Raw genomic sequence first — 23,234 nt, forward strand, 5'->3', positions numbered from 1 at the left:
ATAAATTTCAATTTTGAGATTCAATTGGAAGTTATGGAAAAAAGATTACAAACACGAGTCAAACATACGTTTTTTAACATCTGCGATATCTGGTAGGCGAATCAAATAATGTATACCAATTGCATAATGTAACACACCAGATTACACTAGCTGATGATTATTTGTCAAAACAATGCTGTGGTTATTGTTTCAGCAGGCTAACAATTGCATGTGCAAGCCTATACAAGTCTGATTGTTGTCTTCCCCCTTACATCAACAATTGTCTACTCACACTTATTTAGCTATAAATTCTTGAAGTGTGCATTTGAAAAATGGTGTCTCAGTGTTATGTTGGTTTTATTATTAATGAAGCATGTCAAAAAAGTGTGTATGGAATGTATCCTAAAGACATTACTTTAAGAAAAGATTACAGTGAAGAAGAAAAGGTGTTGTTTTACTTAATAGTTGGCCCAGAGGTCAAATCAACAAGCAAGTACCATGAAATGAAATACTTAAAAAAATTTCATCACTTTTTGGTCAGTCTTGCATGCACCCTTTTGAGAAACATAAGAAACCTATAACAAAAGGCCTGCGAGAAATAACATTTGATCATTATTCTAAAAATAAAAGCCCTTTTGTCAATCTCATACCAGGAAAACCATTGTGTCCAACATGTTATTCTAAGATATTTGTAATTCACAAGAGAAAGGATTGTGAAACCTCAGATACAGAATTTTGTGACTTATCAGCAACCATTAAAAAATTAGACACAGCTTGTGAAATCCTGGGTATATCGCCTGCTGGTAAAATTAGAAAACTAAGTAATGATAAAAGACCAAGTGCCCTGAATACAAAAATTGAGGAAGTGGCAGCTACAGTCAAAAAGAATTTGGAAGTTTCATTTCAAAATACAGTTTGTACTAAAACAGATGGAAGTTCTAAAACTTCACCAACCGAATATGCTGATGTGATAGAAAAACTAAAAACTAAATGCAGTACTTCAAGCAAAGAGGATAAGTGAAGATTATCAGTTTACTGCCGAATTATTGGAGTCGAGCAAAAGTTAGTGTTGAACATCTTGTTAAGTTAAAAAGGCAATTAGAAAAAGAACAGGGAATCTTACCAGCATTACAAAAGAAAAGTGCATGTAATTTGGTAGATGAAAACACAATCAATAAAATTATTAAGTATTATGATGATGACAATAACAGCTGTTGGATGTCTGGCAAAAAAAAGATTGTTTTTCTGTGAAAGAAAATGGTTCTGAGATTCAAAGAAAAAAAAGGTTAATATTGTGTAAGATCACATCAATTTCATCTGAAAGTGAACTTCATCAGTGTGGAAAACTTGTACAACTGGTTCTTCAAAATAAAGGCATAGTGGCTTGAACAGTGGTGGACTGGCGAAGTTGATAATATTGACTGTCAAAACCAAGATGTACATGTTGTATTTTATCACCCTCCTGGACCAAGGCCATCTTTTACAAAAAATTGAGAACAATCAAGTGTGGATGCCACTTAAAAATGTACTAAGGAAGCTGTCTCCCATGGAATTTACAACTGTGACAGGGCGAACTTATAATCTAACACCCAAATTGAGTGAACAAATTTCTCAAATGTTCAGTGAGCGATGCACTAAAAACAAATAACAATAGAACAATATAATGTAATTAGTAGGCTTATTTTCAATATAAAAGTAAGTAATCATAGATACGATTAAATTATATACTGTAACTGATATATTTTATTCCATAAGCCTAGATGTCGCAGATGTTGAAAAATGTAGTTTTGACACGTGTTTGTAATTTTTTTCCTTCCAATTGAATCTCAAAGTTGAAATTTACACTGAAGTTTGATATCATAAAGGTCTATTAACTGTGAAATTTTCAGATTTTTATCCAGTCCCCCAACAAAGATATTGCAGGCCACAAAATGGAAAAATTTTAAAAAATCCATATTTTAAAATAGTGTATTCTTTTTTAGTGTAAGCTGCTCACCATTAATACTCTATAAAAAGTAGCTATAATATACAGTGTAACAGCAGAAAAAATATTAAAGCTGAGAAATTAATCTTTCTTTGGAAAACTACTGTTCAAAAATTGAGTTTTTTTTTTTAATTTGTGGCTGATAACTTTGAACTATTGAAAATATATTAAAGAATACATTCAGCTAAGTGAGAATGATGTTAATTTGTAGGCCAGAGTGTGTTGAACTAAACTCATTTTATCTGAAAGGCTTAGGACAATCCACTATTGAATAATTGTAAAAAATGTAGATGCTTGCAAATACGAAAAAATGCATGCGGCCTGGAACAAATAAGGCCGCCATTTCAAAATAATAAACAATAAATTTTTTTAAAAAATATAATTGTAACTACTAAACATTGGGGAATTCACCCAGCAAATATAAAATTTTCCTGAGATGGTCAAGCAACCAATTATTTTTTCTTGGACCACTTGGTATGGATTGACCCATTTGTTAAGAGTTTGAACCAGTGTTGCCCGGCATAGTGCAGCAACGCGACATGGTTTGTGCACGACCTTACCTCTCGATTATGTCCCATGAATGTTCGATTGGTTCATGTAGGGCAATTTGAGTGGCCCAATAATTCACTCAAATTGTCCAGAATGTTCTTCAAACCAATAGCAACGAACTGTGCCTGGTAACATGGCACATTGTTGTTTGGCGACATGAAGTCCATAAACGGCTCCAAATGATCTCCAAGTAGCTGAACATAGCCACTTTCAGTCAATGATCAGTTCAGATGGGCCAGAGCACCTGGTCCATTCCATTTAAACACAGCCCACATCATTCTGGAGCTTGCAAACTGCCTTGTTGAACACTTGGTCCATGACTTTGTGGGATCTCCGCCACACTCAAACCTTATCATCAATTGGGATTCATCTGACCTGGTCACAGTTTTCCATCATCTAGGGTCCAACCTTCGACCATAAATATAACAGACTGGCCCTGACGTCATTTTTGTGGCTCCAACATCTCTGGGCTGAAGTCACGTGAATGTTGGCAAAACATGGTTGTTTTGTGTTGTGCTTATGGCTGTACTCAATGTTTTGTCGGGGGAAATGGCATTACATTTCACGTGTAAGTGTTTCTATGATAGTGCAGATGCGTTTATTGAAATCTGCTGAAGTGACTTTTATATGTTTTTTACACTTGAAATAGAGTATCACGTAAATTAAAGTGTTGAAAGTGATGCCTGTAAAGTCAGACTCATATTACATTTTGGAAAGTATCTGTGATAATTCGGTTACAGAAGTAAGTATAATTGTTTCTCGTTCCTACTCATAGGTTCCCTAAGGATGAAAACAAAAGGCAGCTTTGGATACAGGCCCTAAGTGTTTTGATAAGTTAGTTATTATTTACAATGTATATTTATAATTTATATTTACAGTGTCTGTCATTTTTAAACCTAGGCTCCAAAATTATTTTCTGAAACTTCAACGTCTCACTTTTCACCTAAAATATCATTTTTTTTTTTAAACTGACAGTTTAAACTTTTGTAAAAATAGTGGGAACTGAATCTTTGAAGTGCACCTAAAATTGATATCTAAAATGGACCTGCTCCTAAAGTCGACAATTTTGGCACCTATAGTTGACATAATTCCCATATCCCATTTTCTTTTATAAGTGACTAGAGCTCAAAACACGGCGAATCCAATGTTTTGACACGAGGCCACTCTTACTGTTTAAAAGAATTTTAACGACATTTTACTTTAATTGATAGTTTATAGTAATTTCGTCCCACTGCCCACCAAGTGGCGTTCGATGTATTTGTTAGATTTTATAAATGGTACTGTGAACAAATCCAGGTCAAATGTAGTTCTGGCATAATTTTTCACAAATAAAAAAGTAATTTTTGTTGGAGGCATTTGACAGTCAGTTGAGAAATGTGGGGAAAATACAATACAAACATAGGATGGCAGACTGCTGATTTGAAATCCCACCACGTTTTGCCAACAGTCATGTGGTTTATGTTGAAGCCACACCAGCCCTATAGCTTCTGCACAGCAAGGCCAGTCTACTAGTATCTACGGTCGAAGAGTCCAACTGATATGGTCATGACCCCCAGAAGAAGCACTGTAGGCAATGTCATGCTGTTAGAAAAAGTACCCGCGTCAGTTGTCTGTTACCATAGCCCATTAATGCTAAATTTTATCAGACTGTCCTAAGGGATACATTGATTTCTGGAGGTATTTCATGCAGTGTTGCTTGTCTGTTAGCACTGACATCGCTCAGCAAACACAGCCACTCTCGGTTGTTAAGTAAAGGCCATCAGCAACAGTGTTGTCCCTAGCGAGAGGCAGTGCCTGAAACTGGTATTCTTAACACACTATTGACATTATGGATCTCAGAGCACTGAATTCCCAAATAATTTCCAAAATGGAATGTCCTATGAGTCTAGCTGTAACTAATATTCTGCACTCAAGGTCTGTTAATTCCTGTTGTGCAGCCATAATAATGTCAGAAACCTTTTCACATGAATCAAATGAGTATAAATAAGAGCTCCACTGCCCTTTGACACCTTGTGTATGTGATACTGCAGCCATTTGTATATGTGCATATCACTATGCCATGACTTTTGTCACCTGAGTGTGTATAGTTTCAAATTTGCTATTCTTTCCGATAACGTAAAATTTTTGTACTTCCTACAAGATATATTTAGAATTTTTACCATTACCAATCAAAACGGTTAACTTCAAACTCAAACTCGTCAAATACTACAAAACTGAAAGATGATAGCTCGCTATGCCTCTACATAAAGTTTTAACATCTGGGGAAGAAATATTACTCTAGAATATATAGCAATCTATGTAATTTAATGACCGAAATGCCACAAGTTGCTGCCAGAATAACATATTATTAATAGTTATAATTACTTAGATCACTCATCTGCAATGGAATACCACTGCATTGGTTTGAATGTGTTGTGCTCTGCATAATGATGCATGCATTTTTAACGTTTACAAGATCTAAAGACAGCAACTTGTCATCCTTCCTGGGTTTTCACACTATGAAATGAGCATCTTATTTCTACCTTACCAGTGGCTACCTCGCATCTGACTCCTTCTTCTGCTCCTTCTCCTCTTCCTCTCCCCGCTCTCTCTCCTCCCTCCCTCCCCCCCCCCCTCTCTTTCTCCTTTTAACAGAATTCAATTATACAAATGCCAGAAGCTGTCATAAAGTGAAACATACACTGTTTATGGACAAGCCATTATCAGGAATCTTCAATTCACAGTCTGAGCCCTGTGTGTCTGTCACGTAAGGCACATAAATAATGTTTGGAAGAAAATATATGAATCTATTGAATATACTAAAAGTAAACACTCCAATGGTTGTAACAGTGGGGAACATGATGACATTATTTAATAATATGGTAAATTAACATATATACAATAAACAAGCTTTGTAACATTTAACAAAATGAGACATGACAACTTGCACAACTTCACTTTACTTCCCAATGTCCTGAAAATGTTCTGTAGAAAATTTCACTAAATCCGTTGTTAATTACGAAAGAACTTATGTGGTAATGATCAATCTTGACGTTCTTGCTCTATGAAATTTAAATTATAAAACATTAAATAATGGGTACAAAATTTGTTCTCAGTGTAAGGCTTTAACATATATTTGGAACAAAAATGTTATGTGCCAGTCTTTGAATCAGGAAGAAACGAGTCTGAATTTGGTACGACTGACACTCAAATACGTCAGTTGTTAATTCAAAAATAAGCTTCCAAGTCAAGTGCTGACTTCAGTAAACAAAAATTTAGGCTAAATGCCATCCAACTGTCAGAGTTGTAGTGTACTGGGTGGGATTAAGTGCTTTACAATATTTTATGAACTGCAGATGCCAAAGACTTCAGGATAAGGAACTTGGAGATGCAGATGGAATTTTTCGTATATGCACAGGCCTCTAACCAAACCAACTGCAATGAGTATTAGTTGATTAGCTTCTATCTTCACAGAAATGGTCAGCTTCTAGTACACACTACTCATGATTTTTCTGGGGCATATAAAAACTATATGTATTTAACTGCATGAGCAATCAAACTTCTGATGCACTTGGTAGGAATACACCAATTCTGGAAATGAATAGGTGGATATGACTGTTTCACTTTGCACATAAATATTGTAATGAAATAAAAAAATTAATTATGCAATTTTACACAATAAAAAAACTTACTGTAATCACCACTGCAAATGCAATCCCCAACTTTGATTTGATGAGTTCAACTTTTCGCAAAGAAAAGTAGACATAAACAAAAATGGCTACCAAAGTGGCAATCAAAGGAGCAACAGCTCGAGCACTGAATTTTCCTGGGTAGTACACATGCAGCAAATTATTTTCATTTTTGTATGTCGTATCCAGATTTTGAACACCTCCTTGATGTAGTGGGTACAATCGCCGCAAACGCTGGTGGAGTCCATCAAGAAATCTGAAAGAGATAAAAATTTCAACAATATAATAATTGCTACTCACCAAATAGCGGAGATGCTGTCACAGGTAGGTACAACAAAAAGACTGTCACAAAATAAGCTTTCACTCAACAAGGCCTTGGTCAAAAGTAGATCTCTCTACACACACACACACACACACACACACACACACACACACACACGCAAACCGCACATACAACTGCAGTCTCTGGCAGCTGAAGCCACCGCACTCACTCTATCCTGGACTTTCCACTGCTCAGCAATATAATAGCTATTAGCATCAATCTCAAAACAGTGTAACTGAATGGACTTTTCACATTTTTCCCATAAAAGTGGAGACTGATAAGTAATATGAAACTGTCTTCCATAACAATCCAATCTCTAAAATATTTTTCTGAAGCACATAAAAAGAGGTATCAAGGATTCGACATAAAAAGGCACAACTGTGACACTCATTGACAGCACACACCAATTCCGTTCCACAGCTTTCAGAATCAAACACTTCAGTCGAACTAAATAAGAGGAACCAAATTGTGATGAGTTAGCAGACACACGTGAACCTTCTATAACAACTGATAGTGAAAAAATACAATGTGACAAACAGGAGGAGAAAGTGCAATTAGAGAAAATGTGTGTGATAATTTGAAAGCAACACATTGGCAGTTATACTAGGAACACAGACTCTGGTAAAAAAAAAAAAAAAAAAAAAAAAAAAAAAAAAAAAAAAAAAAAAAAAAAAAAAGAACATATGCGGCTTAAAATAAACAAACAAATCAATAAAAAGAAATAAAGGATACATATGTCAGATGCATGGAAGAGAGACTAAAGAGGAAGATGAATGTAGCAAAGAGTGAAGGTGAGCTTCAAGTATTTGTGATTTGTAAACTTACTAAGCCACAATACTTGAAGGAGATGATAAGATAAATAACATTACAATGAGAAATATGGCAGGACACCCAGCTATTACAAGAAACACAGGACAGTCTATGCTCACTCTACATCTATGGATGCGTGTTTCCTTCTCCTTATTAATGAGAGGATTTCTATGTATTGCAAATCTGTGTGTGTCATGTACAAGGCAGACACTGAAAAATAATGTGGTTGTGATTTACTGCCACTATTTTATTTTCTTTTAGTTACATTTATATCAGTTCCAGTATATCAAACTAAAGAACAAAACTTGGAAAGCCTTCACAACTCTACAATCTATTAAATCTTGCACTGCTTTGCAATCCAGCATGAGAACCAATTGGTAATGCAAGGAAATAGAAGACATACTTTATAACAATGGACATTTCAGGGCCGAATCAACAAACAAAACTGATGAAAGATAACCAATCACCAACAAACAATGTATGGATGACACATACACATAAGCAACAGATTAGAAAAATCAACAACTACATCTGCAGCTACTGTTGTTAAGCAATGCTACCCCACATACATCTACACCTACATGGCATCTCTGCTAATCACACTTGAGTGCCTGGCAGAGGATTCACTGAACCACTTTCACAATAATTCTCTGTTATTAAACACTCGAAAAGTACACAGAAAAAGCAACACCTTTATATTTCTGTGGGAGCTCTGCTTTCTTATTTTATTAAGATGATCATTTCTCCTTACGTTAGGATGGGGTCAACAAAATATTTTTGCATTCAGAGCAGAAAGTTGGTGACTAAAATTTTGTGAGAAGACCCAGCCGCGAAGAGAAACACCTTTGTTTTGATGATGTCCATCCCAAATCCTGTATCATGTCTGTGGCACTCTCTCCCTTATTTCTCAATAACACAAAACATGCTGCCATTCTTTGAACTTTCTCAATGTATTCTGTTATCCTATCTGGTAAGGATCACACATTGAACAGCAGTACTCCAAAAGAGGACGGACAAGCATAGCGTAGCCAGTCTCTTTAGCAGATCTGTTGCTTCTGCTAAGTGTTCTGCTAATGAAACGCAGTCTTTGGTTCACCTACTCTGCAACATTTTCTATGTGTTCTTTCAAATTTAAATAGTTCATAATTGCAATTGCTAGGTATTTAGTGTAATTTATGGCCTTTAGATTTGATGATTTATCACATAATCAAAGTTTAACAGATTCAACAGCATCATCTGCAAGTAGCCTATGCCAGCTGCTCAGATTGTCTCCTAAATCGTTTATATACATAAGGAACAATAGAAGACCTATAACACTGTCTTCGGGAATGCCAGAAATCACATCTGTTTTATTTGACAACTTTCCATCAATTGCAACGAACTGTGACCTCTGTGATAGAAAATCACAAATCCAGTCGCATAACTCAGATGATATTCCATATGCAAGCAACTTGATTACAAGCCGCTCCTGAGCTACAGTGTCAAAAGCCTTCTAGAAATATGAAATCAATTTGAAATTCTTTGTCGATAGCACTCAATACTTCATGCGAGTAAAGAGCTAGTAGTGTTTCACAAGAACGGTGGTTTCTAAGTTATTGTTGACTACATGTCAATAAACCGTTCTCTTTGAGCTAATTCATAATGTTCGAACATAATATATATTCCAGAATCCTGCTGCATATCGACATTAATGTTATGGGTTTTTAATTTAGTGGATTACTCCTATTACCTTGTTGAATATTGGTGTAATCTTTGCAACTTTCCAGTCTTTGGGAACAGATCTTTCATCAAGCGAGTGGTTGTATATGATTGTTAAGTATGAAGCCTGTGAATCAACATACTCCAAAAGGAACCGAACTGGTATAGAGTTGGACTGGAGGGCTCGCTTTTATTAAGTGATTTAAGCTACTTCACAACTACTACTACTACTACCACTACTACTAAAACAAACAAACAAACACACACACAGAAACACACACACACACATTTTCTGGGTAGCTGAGTACGGTGGGAGAGGAACAAAGTGGTGGGAAAAACATTTACAGGGTAAGGAAGTGTGCCTAGAAGGAAACAGAAAGAAAGAGATTCTTAGCGGCAATGGCAAAATGTGGTAACACAAGTTATGCAAAATCTTTGTTTATCTTCCACTACTACACCTTACAGGTGTGATTACACAGGTGCATAGTCACCCACCACCTCCAACATACATTTCCTTTCAAATTAAAGGTCCCTCCAAAACATCATCTATTCTCAAAACACTTCTACACTTTTGTTACTCATTGACCTCAGTTGCCCTTTTCCCACCTCTCATCCTCACCCATTGTCTCCTTTAATGACACTGTATGCTACACACCGCTCTCCTCCCACTTTTTGTTCCAGTCACTTAGCTTTGTGATTATCATAACTGATCCACCATTTGCCACTGCAAGCCTCCCTGTCTGTGTCTGTGTGTGTGTGTGTGTGTGTGTGTGTGTGTGTGTGTGTGTGTGTGTGTCACATGATTGTCTTTTCTTTTTATTGTTTGAAACTAATGAGTCAGTACCTGTTATGCCTCGCAAAGCATTGGAAACAGCACAACAATACTCTGCTCCACTCTATATTCAACACGCAAATGTTAAAGAACAGACATGTAACAACAAATAAAGGACAACGCTTAACAAATAAATTACATGTTACTCTAACTCTGAAATTTCATAATGGCATGCAGTAGCGCACTTAAAATATTGATCACAATTGGATAATAATATGTATGGGAACAACAAATAAGAAAATAAAGGAACACCAGGGGATGAGATTAATATTCAGGTATGCAAAAGTTGCTTACAAAAATACCAACTATAATGCAGCCTGGTATACATTATTGTGATGCTATTTCAAAAAGAAGCTTGCAGTACTCATATTCTTATACTGAGCCACAACTGACTTACAAAACTTACTCTTGACTGTGAACACGAAGAAATAGGGTGAGTGCATACTGCAGCACTCTCTGCCGACTTCGAAGTGGATACCTCTTAACTCCAGTGTCTTTCACGCAATGCCCCAGAAGAACTTCTGACAGACTCACCTTCCCATGCTGAACACCCTGTAACAATTTATTTCTGTTATTAACATCAAATAAACTTATTATTGTAATTTCTGAATTTTGTACATGTCCAATTAGTTATTTGTGTAGCTTCACAAAAACTCTGAACAAATTTTATAAAAATGTATAGATGGTTCTACAAATAATCTACAATATTGTCATGCTCAGGTGAGTGACATGTAGTTCCTCACATATTTTACCTTAATTTAATATCAAACAAGGAAATGGGTTCTTGCAATAATATATCATCAACTCATAACAGTGGAATTTAAATCCTACAACATACTCCAAAAACCACAAAATAAATCTATGGTACTGTTCAGCCACTTTCATTTTCTTCCAACGTTAAAATGATTAATAAGTTAACACATGTACCAGTGGATACATATATTAAAGTGTTTGTATCCTGCAATGGCTTCATATTCAATAAGTTAAAGGTCATACAATAAGCAAAAAATCTAACAAACATTTTATGTAGAGTTTGCAAGAGAAAATGAAAAGAAATGATAAAGTAGAGATATAGTAAGAAACATAGCAAAGAGACAGATATCGTTAGAGACTTAGAAAGATAAAAAAAGAAGCTATGATGCAATTACATAGTGGTTAAATATTGAAATATCTTATGGCATATACTGAGTTAAGTACAATTATTTTTCATCAAGAAATTCACTTGAAATCAAATCTATGTTTATCCTGTGTGAACATCAGACTCAACTCTAAAAACTAAAGTATATCTCAGCCAAAAGTTCATTTGGACGTTATAATGCTTTACTGGGTGTGATGGTAGTAGCATTGGTTAGACTGTGAACTGATCCAGCCAGCCAGTTAAAAGGAGATTACTGGTATAAAATGGAATCCAAATCACAGTGTATCTTGATATTCAGTGCATGTGCTGCACACAGCGAGAGGTGAAATGCATATTATATGCAGAACAAAAATCTTAATCTACCCATATATCAATAAATCTTGAAACATTTAAACTAGGTGCAAATTCATACAAATCCTATTCATCAAAGTGGTGTACTGATGAACAAAATGGACATGTAAACTAACAAAGTTTTCTATCGTCACACATTTGGAGATAATACATGCATTAATAAGCTGTTGTTTTTCTATGCTGACAGTTATCACTTCTAGCTGAAACTGCAGCCCCAGTAATATGCAAGTATTACAATCTGATTTCTACAAATAAACAGGCTACACAACACAGCCCTATAAGCCATTCTCCAAGATTCTCTAGTGACACTGGTTTACAGACAAGTGTTATTGATGCTGATCGAAAGGTCAGATTTATAACAACCTACAAACAAATTATCACAGCACTGCCTCCCACATGAAGAAAGAATGTACTTTCTAAATGATGTCTCTCACTTGTTTACATAGTATTTACCACTTACCACAATCAGAAGCAATGAGTGCTCACACCAAATGCAAAAAAGAAGTCAATCAAGAATTTACAATTATATTTAAACACTCACACTGACAATGATCTTCAAAGCAGAGTGCCCTGAAACCAACTGAATACTCACTGGCAGTCAGAGTTGAGCAGAATGACCTTAAACTCACCTGCTTTTGCTTGTGGATCCAACTTTATAAAAGTAGCAAAGATGACAGTTAAAAAGTCAGGAACTAGGGAAGAACAGGATAGAAAAGCAAGCTGTATGGGACTGGTAACAGATAGTTTGGGCATAAAATACTAGTAGTGACAAAGGAGATGAGAAAGAAGAAGAAGAAGAAGAAGAAGAAGAAGAAGAAGGAAGTGCTTGTTTGGAAGGAGGAAACCATAAATGAAAATGGGTACATGATAGTCAGTTTCCAGAAGTAGAAAGTGTGCTGTTAAAGTGAATTAAGCAAGCTTGTGCTTCAAATATTCCAGTCAGTGATACTGTCGTTTGTGGTAAAGAAATGTATTTGACAAAAAGTTGGGACTCACAAAACATTCATCCAAAGGCTGGATCAAAAGGTGTAAGAATCAACATAATTTAGTGTATAAATGTGCTTGAAGTGAAGTCAGAAGTGTAAACTTTAACACTTTTCAGTCATGGTAAAATAGTCTTCTATGAGTCACAGAAAGGTATAGTCCCAATGATGTTGCTAAGGCAGATGAAAGAAGCTTATTTTTCACCCTCTGCCTGAAAAAACTCTGGAGTTCAGAGGAGAGAAATGTAACAGCAGAAAATTTAGTAATGAGAGGCTAAGTGTTTTGTTATGTTGTAATGAAAGTGGAATAGAAAAGGTGGTGCCACTAATAATTGGAAAGGTGAAGACTCCACAATTTTTTAAAAATGTGTGGACAGTTCCACCTGCATGTAAATCTAATGTGAAAGCATGGGTAAAACAAACTATATTCAAGTAGTACTTACATGCCTGGGATGTAAGGTTGGGTTTTAGAAATAGGAAAATTGTTCTGTTTACTGACCAGCATGCAGCACATCACCAAGATACATCGAATCTACATAATATAAACTAATGTTTTTTTTTTTTTTTTTTTTTTTTGAAATGATAAATGGACACCCTAGCTGCAAGCAGGCGTTGATCTACTTCATTGGGGACATGTTGAAAATGTGTGCCCCGACCGGGACTCGAACCCGGGATCTCCTGCTTACATGGCAGACGCTCTATCCATCTGAGCCACCGCAGGCACAGAGGATAGTGCGTCTGCAGGGACTTATCCCTTGCACGCTCCCCGTGAGATCCACATTCCCAACATGTCCACACCACTACATTCGTAGTGCGCCTAATAGATGTTTGCCCATCATACTCATTACTCGTGGCAGATTAATCTACCAAGTCCCGTACGAGTTCGGGCATAGCGTGTGCATTCGCACAAGAAGGTCAATGGCCGGGAAGCCATATTTTAACTATATATGACGGTAGTATCTGTTCCCGAAACAACAGTTACCGTGGATGACCATGCAGCTTTTGCTAGAAATGAAATGATAATTAAATGGACACCCTAGCTGCAAGCAGGCGTTGATCTACTTCATTGGGGACATGTCGAAAATGTGTGCCCCAACCGGGACTCCTCCTAACTGTATCAGCTACCTTCAGCAACTCGGCAAAAACATTATAAAATTCCTGAAACAAAATACAGGAAGGTTCTTGTACAAAATTGGATGGCATGTCTTCATACTATGATGAGAAAGGTTACAATCTTGGACGCTGTGTATTACATAAGAAGTGCCTGAGATTCAGCGTAAGAAAGCACAATGTGAAACTGCTTCAAGAAGGCTGGCTTTCATCAGATACTTAAAAGACATTACACAAGAATTCCAACTGAGCAATGGAATTCCGGCTGAACAATGGCAGCAAATAATGGGGCCAGATGGAAACACTGACTGCTTATCTTTGGTGAATATATTGAATGTGACAGAGGTTTTAGTGTCTGTCAGTCCGTGACAATTCATGAAGTGTTACAGGAACAGATTGCAGAGAATCTAGAAGAAAGTGACAATGAGGATGAACCAGAACCTTTGCCGGTTCCTACAATATCAAAAGCTAATGAAGCAATGAAGCCAGTTTTGGTGGCTAGGCAGGAAGCTAATAGCACAGCTTATTAGCTGCAATGACATTTATATTCTTGCTTGTCAAAAATATTAGGCTGTTTATTTTCGAATATGTCATGATTTTCATCATTTATGTGTGGGTCCCTTAAGATTTCACTGCTCTGCAGTACCGTTTATTTTCTAGGTTGGCTTACAGTGTTATCTGCAGTTGTACGATTTCTGTCAATTCAGCTGTAAGAAGCTGAGAGGGCACCATATTGTTGTGATTCAGTATGTTTATATTTTTAGTGCCACACAAACTGTAGCAATCAACAATGGATGCAAATTACAATCAAGACACTGTTGAAAAACATGGATGTATAAGTTCACAGTTCCCAAGTGGTTCATGCAGACAATACAACACTAATTTTAAGTTAATGACGATTCTGGAACCAGGAGGCATGAACAAGTGTGTAGCTGGAAGAAAATATGGTGTCACAGAAGTGACTGTTTCAGGTGGAATCAGATAAAGAATAAATTAAATAATGTCAGTTTTACCAGCCACATTTCAGGGGAGCGAAGCAGGGCAGTTTTCATTATTTGGAGCAGCAGGTTGTTCAGTATGTGCAAGAGAAGTGCGATTTCTTGAGAAATTATCTGAATGAAGCCATTGGAGATAAAGAAAAATTTTGAAGCTGCATGTGTTGTTGAATTCAAAGAAGTACTAGCCAATGTGCAAGGATGATGAAGAGGACAGGGCTTACATTACAACTGAGAACTACGTTAGCAAGCAACTTCCCATGGCGTATCACAAAAAACTACTTGCGTATCAGCACCATATAATCAATCTTACGAAATGGCATAACTATTTGCTAGCTCATATGGACAACACTGATCAGACACATTCTTTTTTGACATGGCATCAAATGATACTTTCAATGTGAAGGGCATTAAAAGTGTTCCAAATGGATTTCTGACAGAGAAAACACCAGAATAAAAGTCGTGCCGGATGCACTAGCAGATGGAAGTAAACTGCCTCATTAAGTGAGTCTTCACAGGAATACGATACCAAAAGAAAAACAACCTGCAGGGTTTAACTTTAGATGCCAATAAAAGGGTTGATGACTAATGACTTTGTGATAAGATTGACTGCAGGCTGTTTAGAACAGAATATTAGGCTCTTTGCTTAACAGAGGGAAATACTGGTGCTGGATTCTTTCAGGTGACACCTCACACCCAGGAAGTTAAAGATCTAATAGCAAAAAACAACAAAGATATGATAACAATTTCTGCTAGCAAGATCTCATGTCTTCAAGTAATGGATGTTGTTGTGATTAGACCTTTTAAGGTTCACCTATGTCAGCTTTACAGTGAGTTACTTCTTCAAAGAGATAATGCCCTCATTCCAGAGTGGAAATTAAAGAAACACTATGTTCAGTCAGTTGACCCCTAGTGCCTGCAGATGAATCTCAAGTGAATCTATTATGAAATGATTCAAAAAGTGCTGCATATCCAGTGCTATGGATGGCTCAGAAGATGACAGGCTACTATGAGAAAAGTGTCAGGAAAGAAGAAATGCCAGGAGGTTACAAATTAATCTAGTGGTACTAATGATTAAGGAGGAGTTGGTAGTGATGATAATGATGATGATTAAAAATACCAATACCACAGAAGTAGCAAGAAAAATAGAAATCAAAAATAAAAATTAAGGTAAACCACTTATTTTTTATTATTTTATTTCTACGTATCTTATCAAAATGTAGCGAGTCAATAATTGGCATAGTTTAGAATAGATATAATGTTAACTTTTTACAGAGCTAATTTACAGCAATACAATGTTTGTAATTTTGATTAGTCAGAGTATTTTAAAAATAAAATTTTTCCAAGGAGCCTCTTAAAAAAAATGGGGGGGGGGGGGGTCATCTTATATTCAGGATCATCTTATACTCAGGTAAATATGGTAAATTGAGAATGATGTAACATAATGATTCATGTTAGCAATACCATATAGTAGTACATAATATATGCAGAGTAATTACTTGGTATGTGAATACAGTCCTCAGTGGTGCAGGATCTTTAGCATAACGTCCTGGGTCATGATGCCAAAGGCCAGCAGGACTCAAAACTAGGCATCCAAACTCTGGCACCATTGATCGATGCTCTGGCGCCAATGCCACAGCAGATTCCACGTGGAGGCAGACATCAGAAAGTGTCAATGAACTGTGGGTATCAAAAAGTAATAAAATCATATTTAATTGCTGTAGCCACAAAGTCTCCAACAAGAAAATTAAGTCATTCCTCCAATCCATAAAATTGCTTTTATTTCAGTGAAGTATATAATGTTCAACATTTTTGAGTCATTCGATACTTACAGCGGAATGGAACACAAAAACCTCATTTTTCACCAGTAAATATAACTTACACTGCAAAGTACCAGACTCTGTCATTCCATGTGAAGTAGTCTAGAGGTTGCCGCATGACCATCATGGATTTTGATGAAATTTTGTATGAAGAACAGCACGTCTCCATTTCACTTTGGTAAAGTTTCACCATCATCAATGCAATACTTCCAGAGAATCAGACATTTGTTCAGTCCCATAGCGCAACTATCAACAGTGCATCTGCGAGTTTTTGACGATGTTCAGACATAATATCTCTAGTAATATTTTTTTTAAAGAAACAAAAATTGGTCATCTTGTACAACTTTTTGTGCTCTCTTAGTCAAAATAATAATAAAAATATTTCCTGAGCAATTTGCATATGGATAAGTTGAAGCAAAGTCAGCTGAAAAAATAGATGCTCGAAGAAATGTGAAGTTTAACTTTGTATATCTCCAGAAGTAATTGTAGGATACATCTGAAACTTTGCACGTATTAACTTACCAATACAAGGGCTCAGAATACAAAATTTCTTTCTCCTACTGCTTCCCAATAGTTTACAAATTGAGGACAAAGTTGATCAAGGTGTATACGTGGACAAGGGAAAAAAATTCCCGCATTTCTCCCGGATTTCCCAGTTAAAAATACACTTTCTCCCATGTGGAAACATAGTTTTCCCTGTTAATTGAAAGTATATATTCTCTTGGAACTGTATAACTTATCAATCCTTTGAATGGTTATGGTTTTATACATGGCCGTAGAATTTCCCAGCGCTTTAGAAAACGAAACACCTTTTGGAAAGATGTTTGATCTGCAGTAACATGTACGCTGCATATTTTCGAATTACGAAAGTATAAATTCGAATTCCACCAAACACCGCATGTTACTTTCCGAAGCATTGAAATCGAGATTGCAATGCGTATTTGTAAGCCAGTCATAGCTCATGTCATGTGATCTCGCCAGCCGATGGCCGCGGATATTCAAAGCTTCGGACACGTGGTGTAGTCAGCCAATAGCAACATCACTGTTATGTAGCGCGAAAAGTTAAAGGTTTAAATTAATATATATAATGTTGCTACAAGAAAAACAAAGCTTTCACATATAATATAGGTCTCTAAGGCCAATACGCTGCAAGAGAAGCTAAGCTTTCACATATGATGTTGGTCTTTTATGCACGTATTACATTTTAAGATATATCACACAAATATGCCCGTAAACGTTTTAATAACAACATAAAAGTGTGATCTTCTGGGCTATAAATTCTTCTAAGTGGCTCGTCATCAAAGAGCTGATTTTTAAATGAGTCCCAGATTCCCAGTGAAGTAGGCATCGACCTGATATTAAGCTTTTCAATGTGGTTTCGGGATGTAAATTTCCTTGGTTACCAGTACTTTGTTATCTCATGTCTGGTTCTTTGTTATGTCATAATGCCATACGTGCCAGAAGATGAAAACGTACACTTGAAATGCACCGAACAGATGAAACTAGCCAATAGTTTGAAATTTAACCCTTTGTTTCAAATATATTGACTGCCTCAGTGGAAAGGATTAATAAAAGAAAGTTTCTTCAGCAAACCGATAAAAATAACTTCATTGTTCCGCATGGCAATTAATGCTTGGCCGTCAGAAAAGTGGAAATAAAATAAAACCTGAAACTAATAACGTATTTTAGCCTTCTGTAATTATGTGAATGTATTTTAATTCACATGATAGCTTCCGGCCAAAGAAATCAATTTTGTTTTCATTTGACGTGAGTGCAGTAGACAAAGAGGAAACAGCAAAATCACTAAATGTAAACACGTGTCACATGGACACTACCTGCTTCCCTATTATAACTCATACTGCTCTGTCCATCAGACCCGTATCTACGATATTTCCGAACCGGGGCAATAGTAGATAGTGGCGTCCCTCGAGCGTTTGAGATGGGACATCAAAAATTTAAAAAAAAAAAAACGTCGAATTTTCAAAAATACGTTCATTTTGTAGCATACATCTTTCTGAAGACTGATACATAAAACATACGTGTCTGAGGAATTGTAAGACATGTTATCTGGTCTTAAGTGTCGCAAAGTGCAGCGCCACACCTCTTCACACAGCATTCTTCTATCGCACGTCACTGTATTTCGGTCTGTGGAATTGAAATGTGTATATTTTGTACTGGATGCCATCAAACTATATTCAGGACAGTGGAAATTAAAAAGTTCTATGGTGCCTCTCCTGCTTCCAGTCGGCTGGTTTGACATCCTGCCCCTCCTCTTTTTTTTTTTTTAAAAAAAAAAAAAGGAAACTCTTCAGAAAATTTGCATTCTTTATTCCCTATTAGCTAACAACTTGCTGCTTTGTGTGACATAAAATTGAGTATAGGATACATAAAACCAGTAAAGAGAAGAGACAAGCAAGTCAATACACATTTCTTCAATCCTTAGCTCCTAGAATTTTTTTCTCTCTAATCTTGCTACAGCATTACATGGCGTGCTTTCCTTTCTGCGAAAGAATCTGTTACCTCATCAAAGTTCGTCAAACGTTTTGCTACATGAAAAATCGAAATGTCATTGTCTAACACTGAAAAAGCTGTAATTACAAATAGGCCCAAGACTGGTGTGGTTTCTCGACCTGATTACCTATATTTTGTCACTGTCTGTGAGATAAAACAAAATAGGTCTTTATAATGCTGCAGCAATTGTAACACACGCCAAATAAACGAGACTGTTTTGGCAGAAATGGTCATTTTTATAACCCGCCAGATTCACAAAGTACCAATATCAAATGCCTATTAGGCCTACTACAAGCAAAAGGCTTTACGTTAGGAAATAGTTTTACACTTCATCCATGCTCTCCAGTTTCTCAAGCATGAGATCGAACAGTTGTAGTGCAAAATTTTTATAGAAATTTGGATCATCTTATTGTTCCATAATTCGTGTGATGTCCCCGTTTCTTCTCCTTCCTCGTTCTAACAAACAATGTTGTCATCACTAATTCTGTATCTATTCCTGCCAACGTCAAATCTTATTCACCGGTTAACTTCACCAGTTCAGTTATCCCGCGATTATTCTCCGGTTAGGCATTGTTATGTGTTCGTGCACCACGTTTTCCGCATTACTTCCAAAATAGAACTTAAGTGACTGCTAGCCGAGGACTGTACAACTGGCCATTGCTAGTATAGCGATCTGGCCAAAAATTTTCTGTCAAAATTTCATTTTCTTGGATACACCGAGAAGATAATACATAATCTTTCTTACCTGTTATTCCTGTTAGTCATTTATTCGCACTCTGGTAGTCTGAATCTATGGATTTCGCCAGTAATCGTAACAATGCTCATTATTCGCAAACCCTATCAACCACATAATCTGACAGTGGTTGGCTTTCTTTCGTTCAGCTATACTCTGCTCAGTTCGTATAGCCCCTTTTGTCTGCAGGGAAGTTTATTTCTAGATGTGACGAGGATTCCACTGGCAGAGACATCACGTGCACTATGCACGCATTCACAGATCAACTTATGATTCATTCAGAACTCAAATTAGAATGTGTTCAACAATGTTCAAAAACCGACAGGGACACATTTCAAAGTCATATGAATAATCAATAGACCAACGTGCGCTGGATGCTAGTCACTTTGTGAACCAAGTTTTATATGAATTTGCCCCCCCCCCCCCCCCCGCCCCCACTCCTAGGGCTGCTGTGCAATCTGGCAGCCTGGGCGTGCCAGTAAAATTTTTCCCGGTAGCATCTAGCTGCCCCCCCTTGTTTTTTTACTGCATCTGCTTACACAGCTCCTGTAGCCAGATGCAGAAGATACTACTAACCTGCGCATACGCATGATCCCACTCGTAACTGCTAAAACAAGTCTAATTTTAACAGTTGTGGCGTCATGCTCATCGGAGGCAATTTGTTGTTACGAAGCATTGCATAATCTTCCTAAAGCCTTTGACGCATTTTGCTGTTGGCAGACGCTTGTATGAGCACTGTGTTTTGTTGCTCTATATGGCGCATTTCCTTTGCAATTTAAGTTTTATTTTAGTTTTTTCTCTCGTTCATGTTTTATGGCTGCAGTATTGTTCTGCAGTAGCAGGATACAGTAATATCCTTTGTTAGAGTATTGGTTCTTACCAGTCAAAACTACAAAAATTTCACTCAGAACAAAAACAATGAAAAATTCCCGGAATTCAAAGAAATTCCCAGGTTTTTCCCGGTTTTCTCCTGGATGAAAAGATTCCCGGGTTTTTCCCGGACCTCCCGGTGGTCCCAGGTCATAGACACCCTGTTGATTTCAAAAACCGCATTTTTGGCCCACTTTTATCGTTACATATTTCAGTCTGATTTCTGTTATAATTACAGAATCAAATTGGTTATCAGCTTCACAATTTAACTGTGCTTTACCAAGGCAGTGGAGATCAGGGTAGTAAAATTGTTGCACAATAGCTACAGCACAAAGTGTATACACTCAAGTTCAGAAAAACAGAACACCTTGAACGACTATAGATAGGGTGTTCATATTCACAGGACATGTACATTAGTATGTGTGGCAGAAATGATTAGCCTTTCAGTCACCTCGGTTCAGCATGTGTCCTGCAACCTAGAAGGCACTTGGTCTGTATGGGTCCTGATAACTTGTTTCATGTGTGATGGCATCAACGCGTATAAGGCGTGAATGGTGTCCTGTGGTCCAAGGATCCATGCTGCATACACCTGTTCCAAAGTTCATCTGTGGTGGTTGGTATTGGGTCATAGTGCTGCACTTGTCGTTTCACCATATCCCATACATTTCCGATTGGCGACATGTATGGTGATCTGGCAGGCCAGGACAAAAGACTGACATCCTGTGACAAAAAGAAGGCAAGTGTTCGTGCAGAAACATGTGGTCATGCACTGTCTTGCCGAAAAATTGTGTCTGGGGTATTCCGCAGAGGGGGTATGGCTACAGGTTGCAGGATGACATTCACGTAGGTCGCATTGGTCACAGTACCCTGGACACGGACAAACTGTGATTTGTGGTTGTACCCAATACCAACTCACACCACACATCATTGAGTTCATTCTGTATGTCTTGTGCAAATGCAGTCACTGTGATTCCACTCATTACAATATGAACCCTTATTTTGGACACAATTTTTCAAAGAAAAATGTGCATCTCATAGTCCACAAAATACGGTATGTGCAAAGTTTCAGGTTCATCCTATAGCTAATTTCAGAGGTATAAAAAGCTAAATTTCACTTTTTTTTTTTTTTTTTAAGCGTATACCAATTTGGTGGACTTCCAGTTTCAGTTTCAGTTTTTCATTATGTTTTAGTATCTTATACAAATCCACTGCAAAACCAAACAGTTTTTTTAGTGGTTCAGACTGTGGTCTTTCTAATGTGCGTTTTTTTTTGTTTTTTTTTTTTTTTTTAAGTGGGCAAAACAGACCCGTTTCAGCATTTTTCGAAAAATTCTCAGCTTTGCCCTCAATTTGTAAGTTATTGGAAAGCAGCAGGAGAACAAAATTTTATATTCTATGAGCTTGTATTGGTAAGTTATTATGTGCAAAGTTTCACTTTTTTTGTGGTTTTTGGGTGCAAAACTGCTACAGTCATAAGCACTTATTCTGTGGCTTTGTGAAGTGTAAAAAACGGAATTTTTAAAGCAGCAGCAATGGGAGAGACACTCTCGAAGGGGGGAAACTAAAAACGAAAGGAAGACCAAGAAAACTGCTGTTGAAGGGGGCTTGTTTTCCACAAAAAAGAGCTTCAAATGATCGATGTCATCTCACTGACACCGATAAACTCAAAGATGGGATCGGCAGAACACGTGTCATCTGCTAAAAGGGAAGATATATCAGCTGACAGCTGTAAATGGGCACCTAGCAGATTAAAAGAGGGGCACTGAAGTAAAATGTGTCTCACTGCCCACAGTTGCGAGCAGTGGGGACAAAGCGGGGGAGGATCACCACTTAAAAGATGTCGATGGCTAAAAGACAGTGCCCTATCCGGGGTCTGGTTAAAATTACCTCCTCCCGATGATGAGGCCGGGAGGAAGAGGTGCAAGCACAGAGAACAGGTTTTACATCCCGTAATTTATTATCGGGAAGTGCAGACCAATGTGTATGCCATAAAAGAGCAACACGATGGCATAAAACGCTCTGTAGATTGGCAAAGGAAACCATGTGAACAGTGGGCCAAGGAAGAGAGGCTGCAGCCTTTGCCACTCTATCAGCTGCCTCATTTCCGCAGATACCAACATGCACTGGGATCCAGAGGAATGTCACAGAGACGCCCCCCCAAGTGGAGCATGTGGAGGCAGTCCTGAACCCGGTGGACCAGAAGGTGGACACGATAAAGAGTTTGGAGGTTGACAAGAAAGCTGAGTGAATCTGAGCATATAATATACTGTATCCCCTTATGGCAACGGATGTATTGGACAGCCTGGTGAACAGCGTAAAGCTCTGCGGTAAAAACCGAACACTGGTCAGGAAGAATAGGGGTATCGCCAAGAATATATGCACTCTCAACACAAAATGTGGTCTTTTGAGTCATCTGTGTAAATAAATGTGGCATTCTCCATTTGTGCGCATACAGAAGCACATGCCCGACAAACTATAAGGGGGGGATACCATCCTTGGGAAGCTGGCATAGGTTACGGAGAAGGCAGGGCCGGGAGTGAGGCCAAGATGGTGCTGTATCCCCATTGGTCAAGAAACTTTTAGGAAATTGGAACTAAAGGGAACATAGCAGTTGACAGAAGCAGACTCCCGATGGTAGCAGAAGAGGAAGGGTGGCCTGCATACCCTAAATCCAAGGAGGCGTTGGAAAAAAGGGCATGGGTCGGATGAGCAGGCATGGAAGACAGACAACTAACGTAACAACTCAGAAGGACAGCTCGCCAATTGGACAGCGGAGGTTCAGCAGTCTCAGCGTAAAGGCTCTCCATGGGGCTGGTGTAAAAAGCTCCAGACGCTAAACGCAATCCACGGTTGCGGACAGAGTCTACATGCCGAAGAATAG

General features: G+C 37.5%; 1 protein-coding gene and 1 non-coding gene across 2 annotated transcripts in view; both read right to left on the minus strand.

Moving 5' to 3' along the window:
* The window catches only part of LOC126236523 (sterol regulatory element-binding protein cleavage-activating protein), a 277,503-nt gene that overhangs the window by 211,286 nt on the left and 42,983 nt on the right, over positions 1–23,234 (minus strand). Inside the window, exons 5-7 of the mRNA XM_049945889.1 lie at positions 15,919–16,099; positions 10,249–10,394; positions 6,184–6,436 (exon numbers count right to left, since the gene is read on the minus strand). Of these exons, the coding sequence (XP_049801846.1) occupies positions 6,184–6,436; positions 10,249–10,394; positions 15,919–16,099 (580 nt within the window). The remainder of the gene's footprint in view (positions 1–6,183; positions 6,437–10,248; positions 10,395–15,918; positions 16,100–23,234) is intronic.
* On the minus strand, positions 12,962–13,036 carry Trnat-ugu (transfer RNA threonine (anticodon UGU)). The gene has a single exon. It is a non-coding gene; the product is annotated as a tRNA-Thr (tRNA).

The sequence above is a fragment of the Schistocerca nitens genome, chromosome 2 (assembly GCF_023898315.1).
Source record: "Schistocerca nitens isolate TAMUIC-IGC-003100 chromosome 2, iqSchNite1.1, whole genome shotgun sequence".
Classification (NCBI taxonomy): domain Eukaryota; kingdom Metazoa; phylum Arthropoda; class Insecta; order Orthoptera; family Acrididae; genus Schistocerca; species Schistocerca nitens.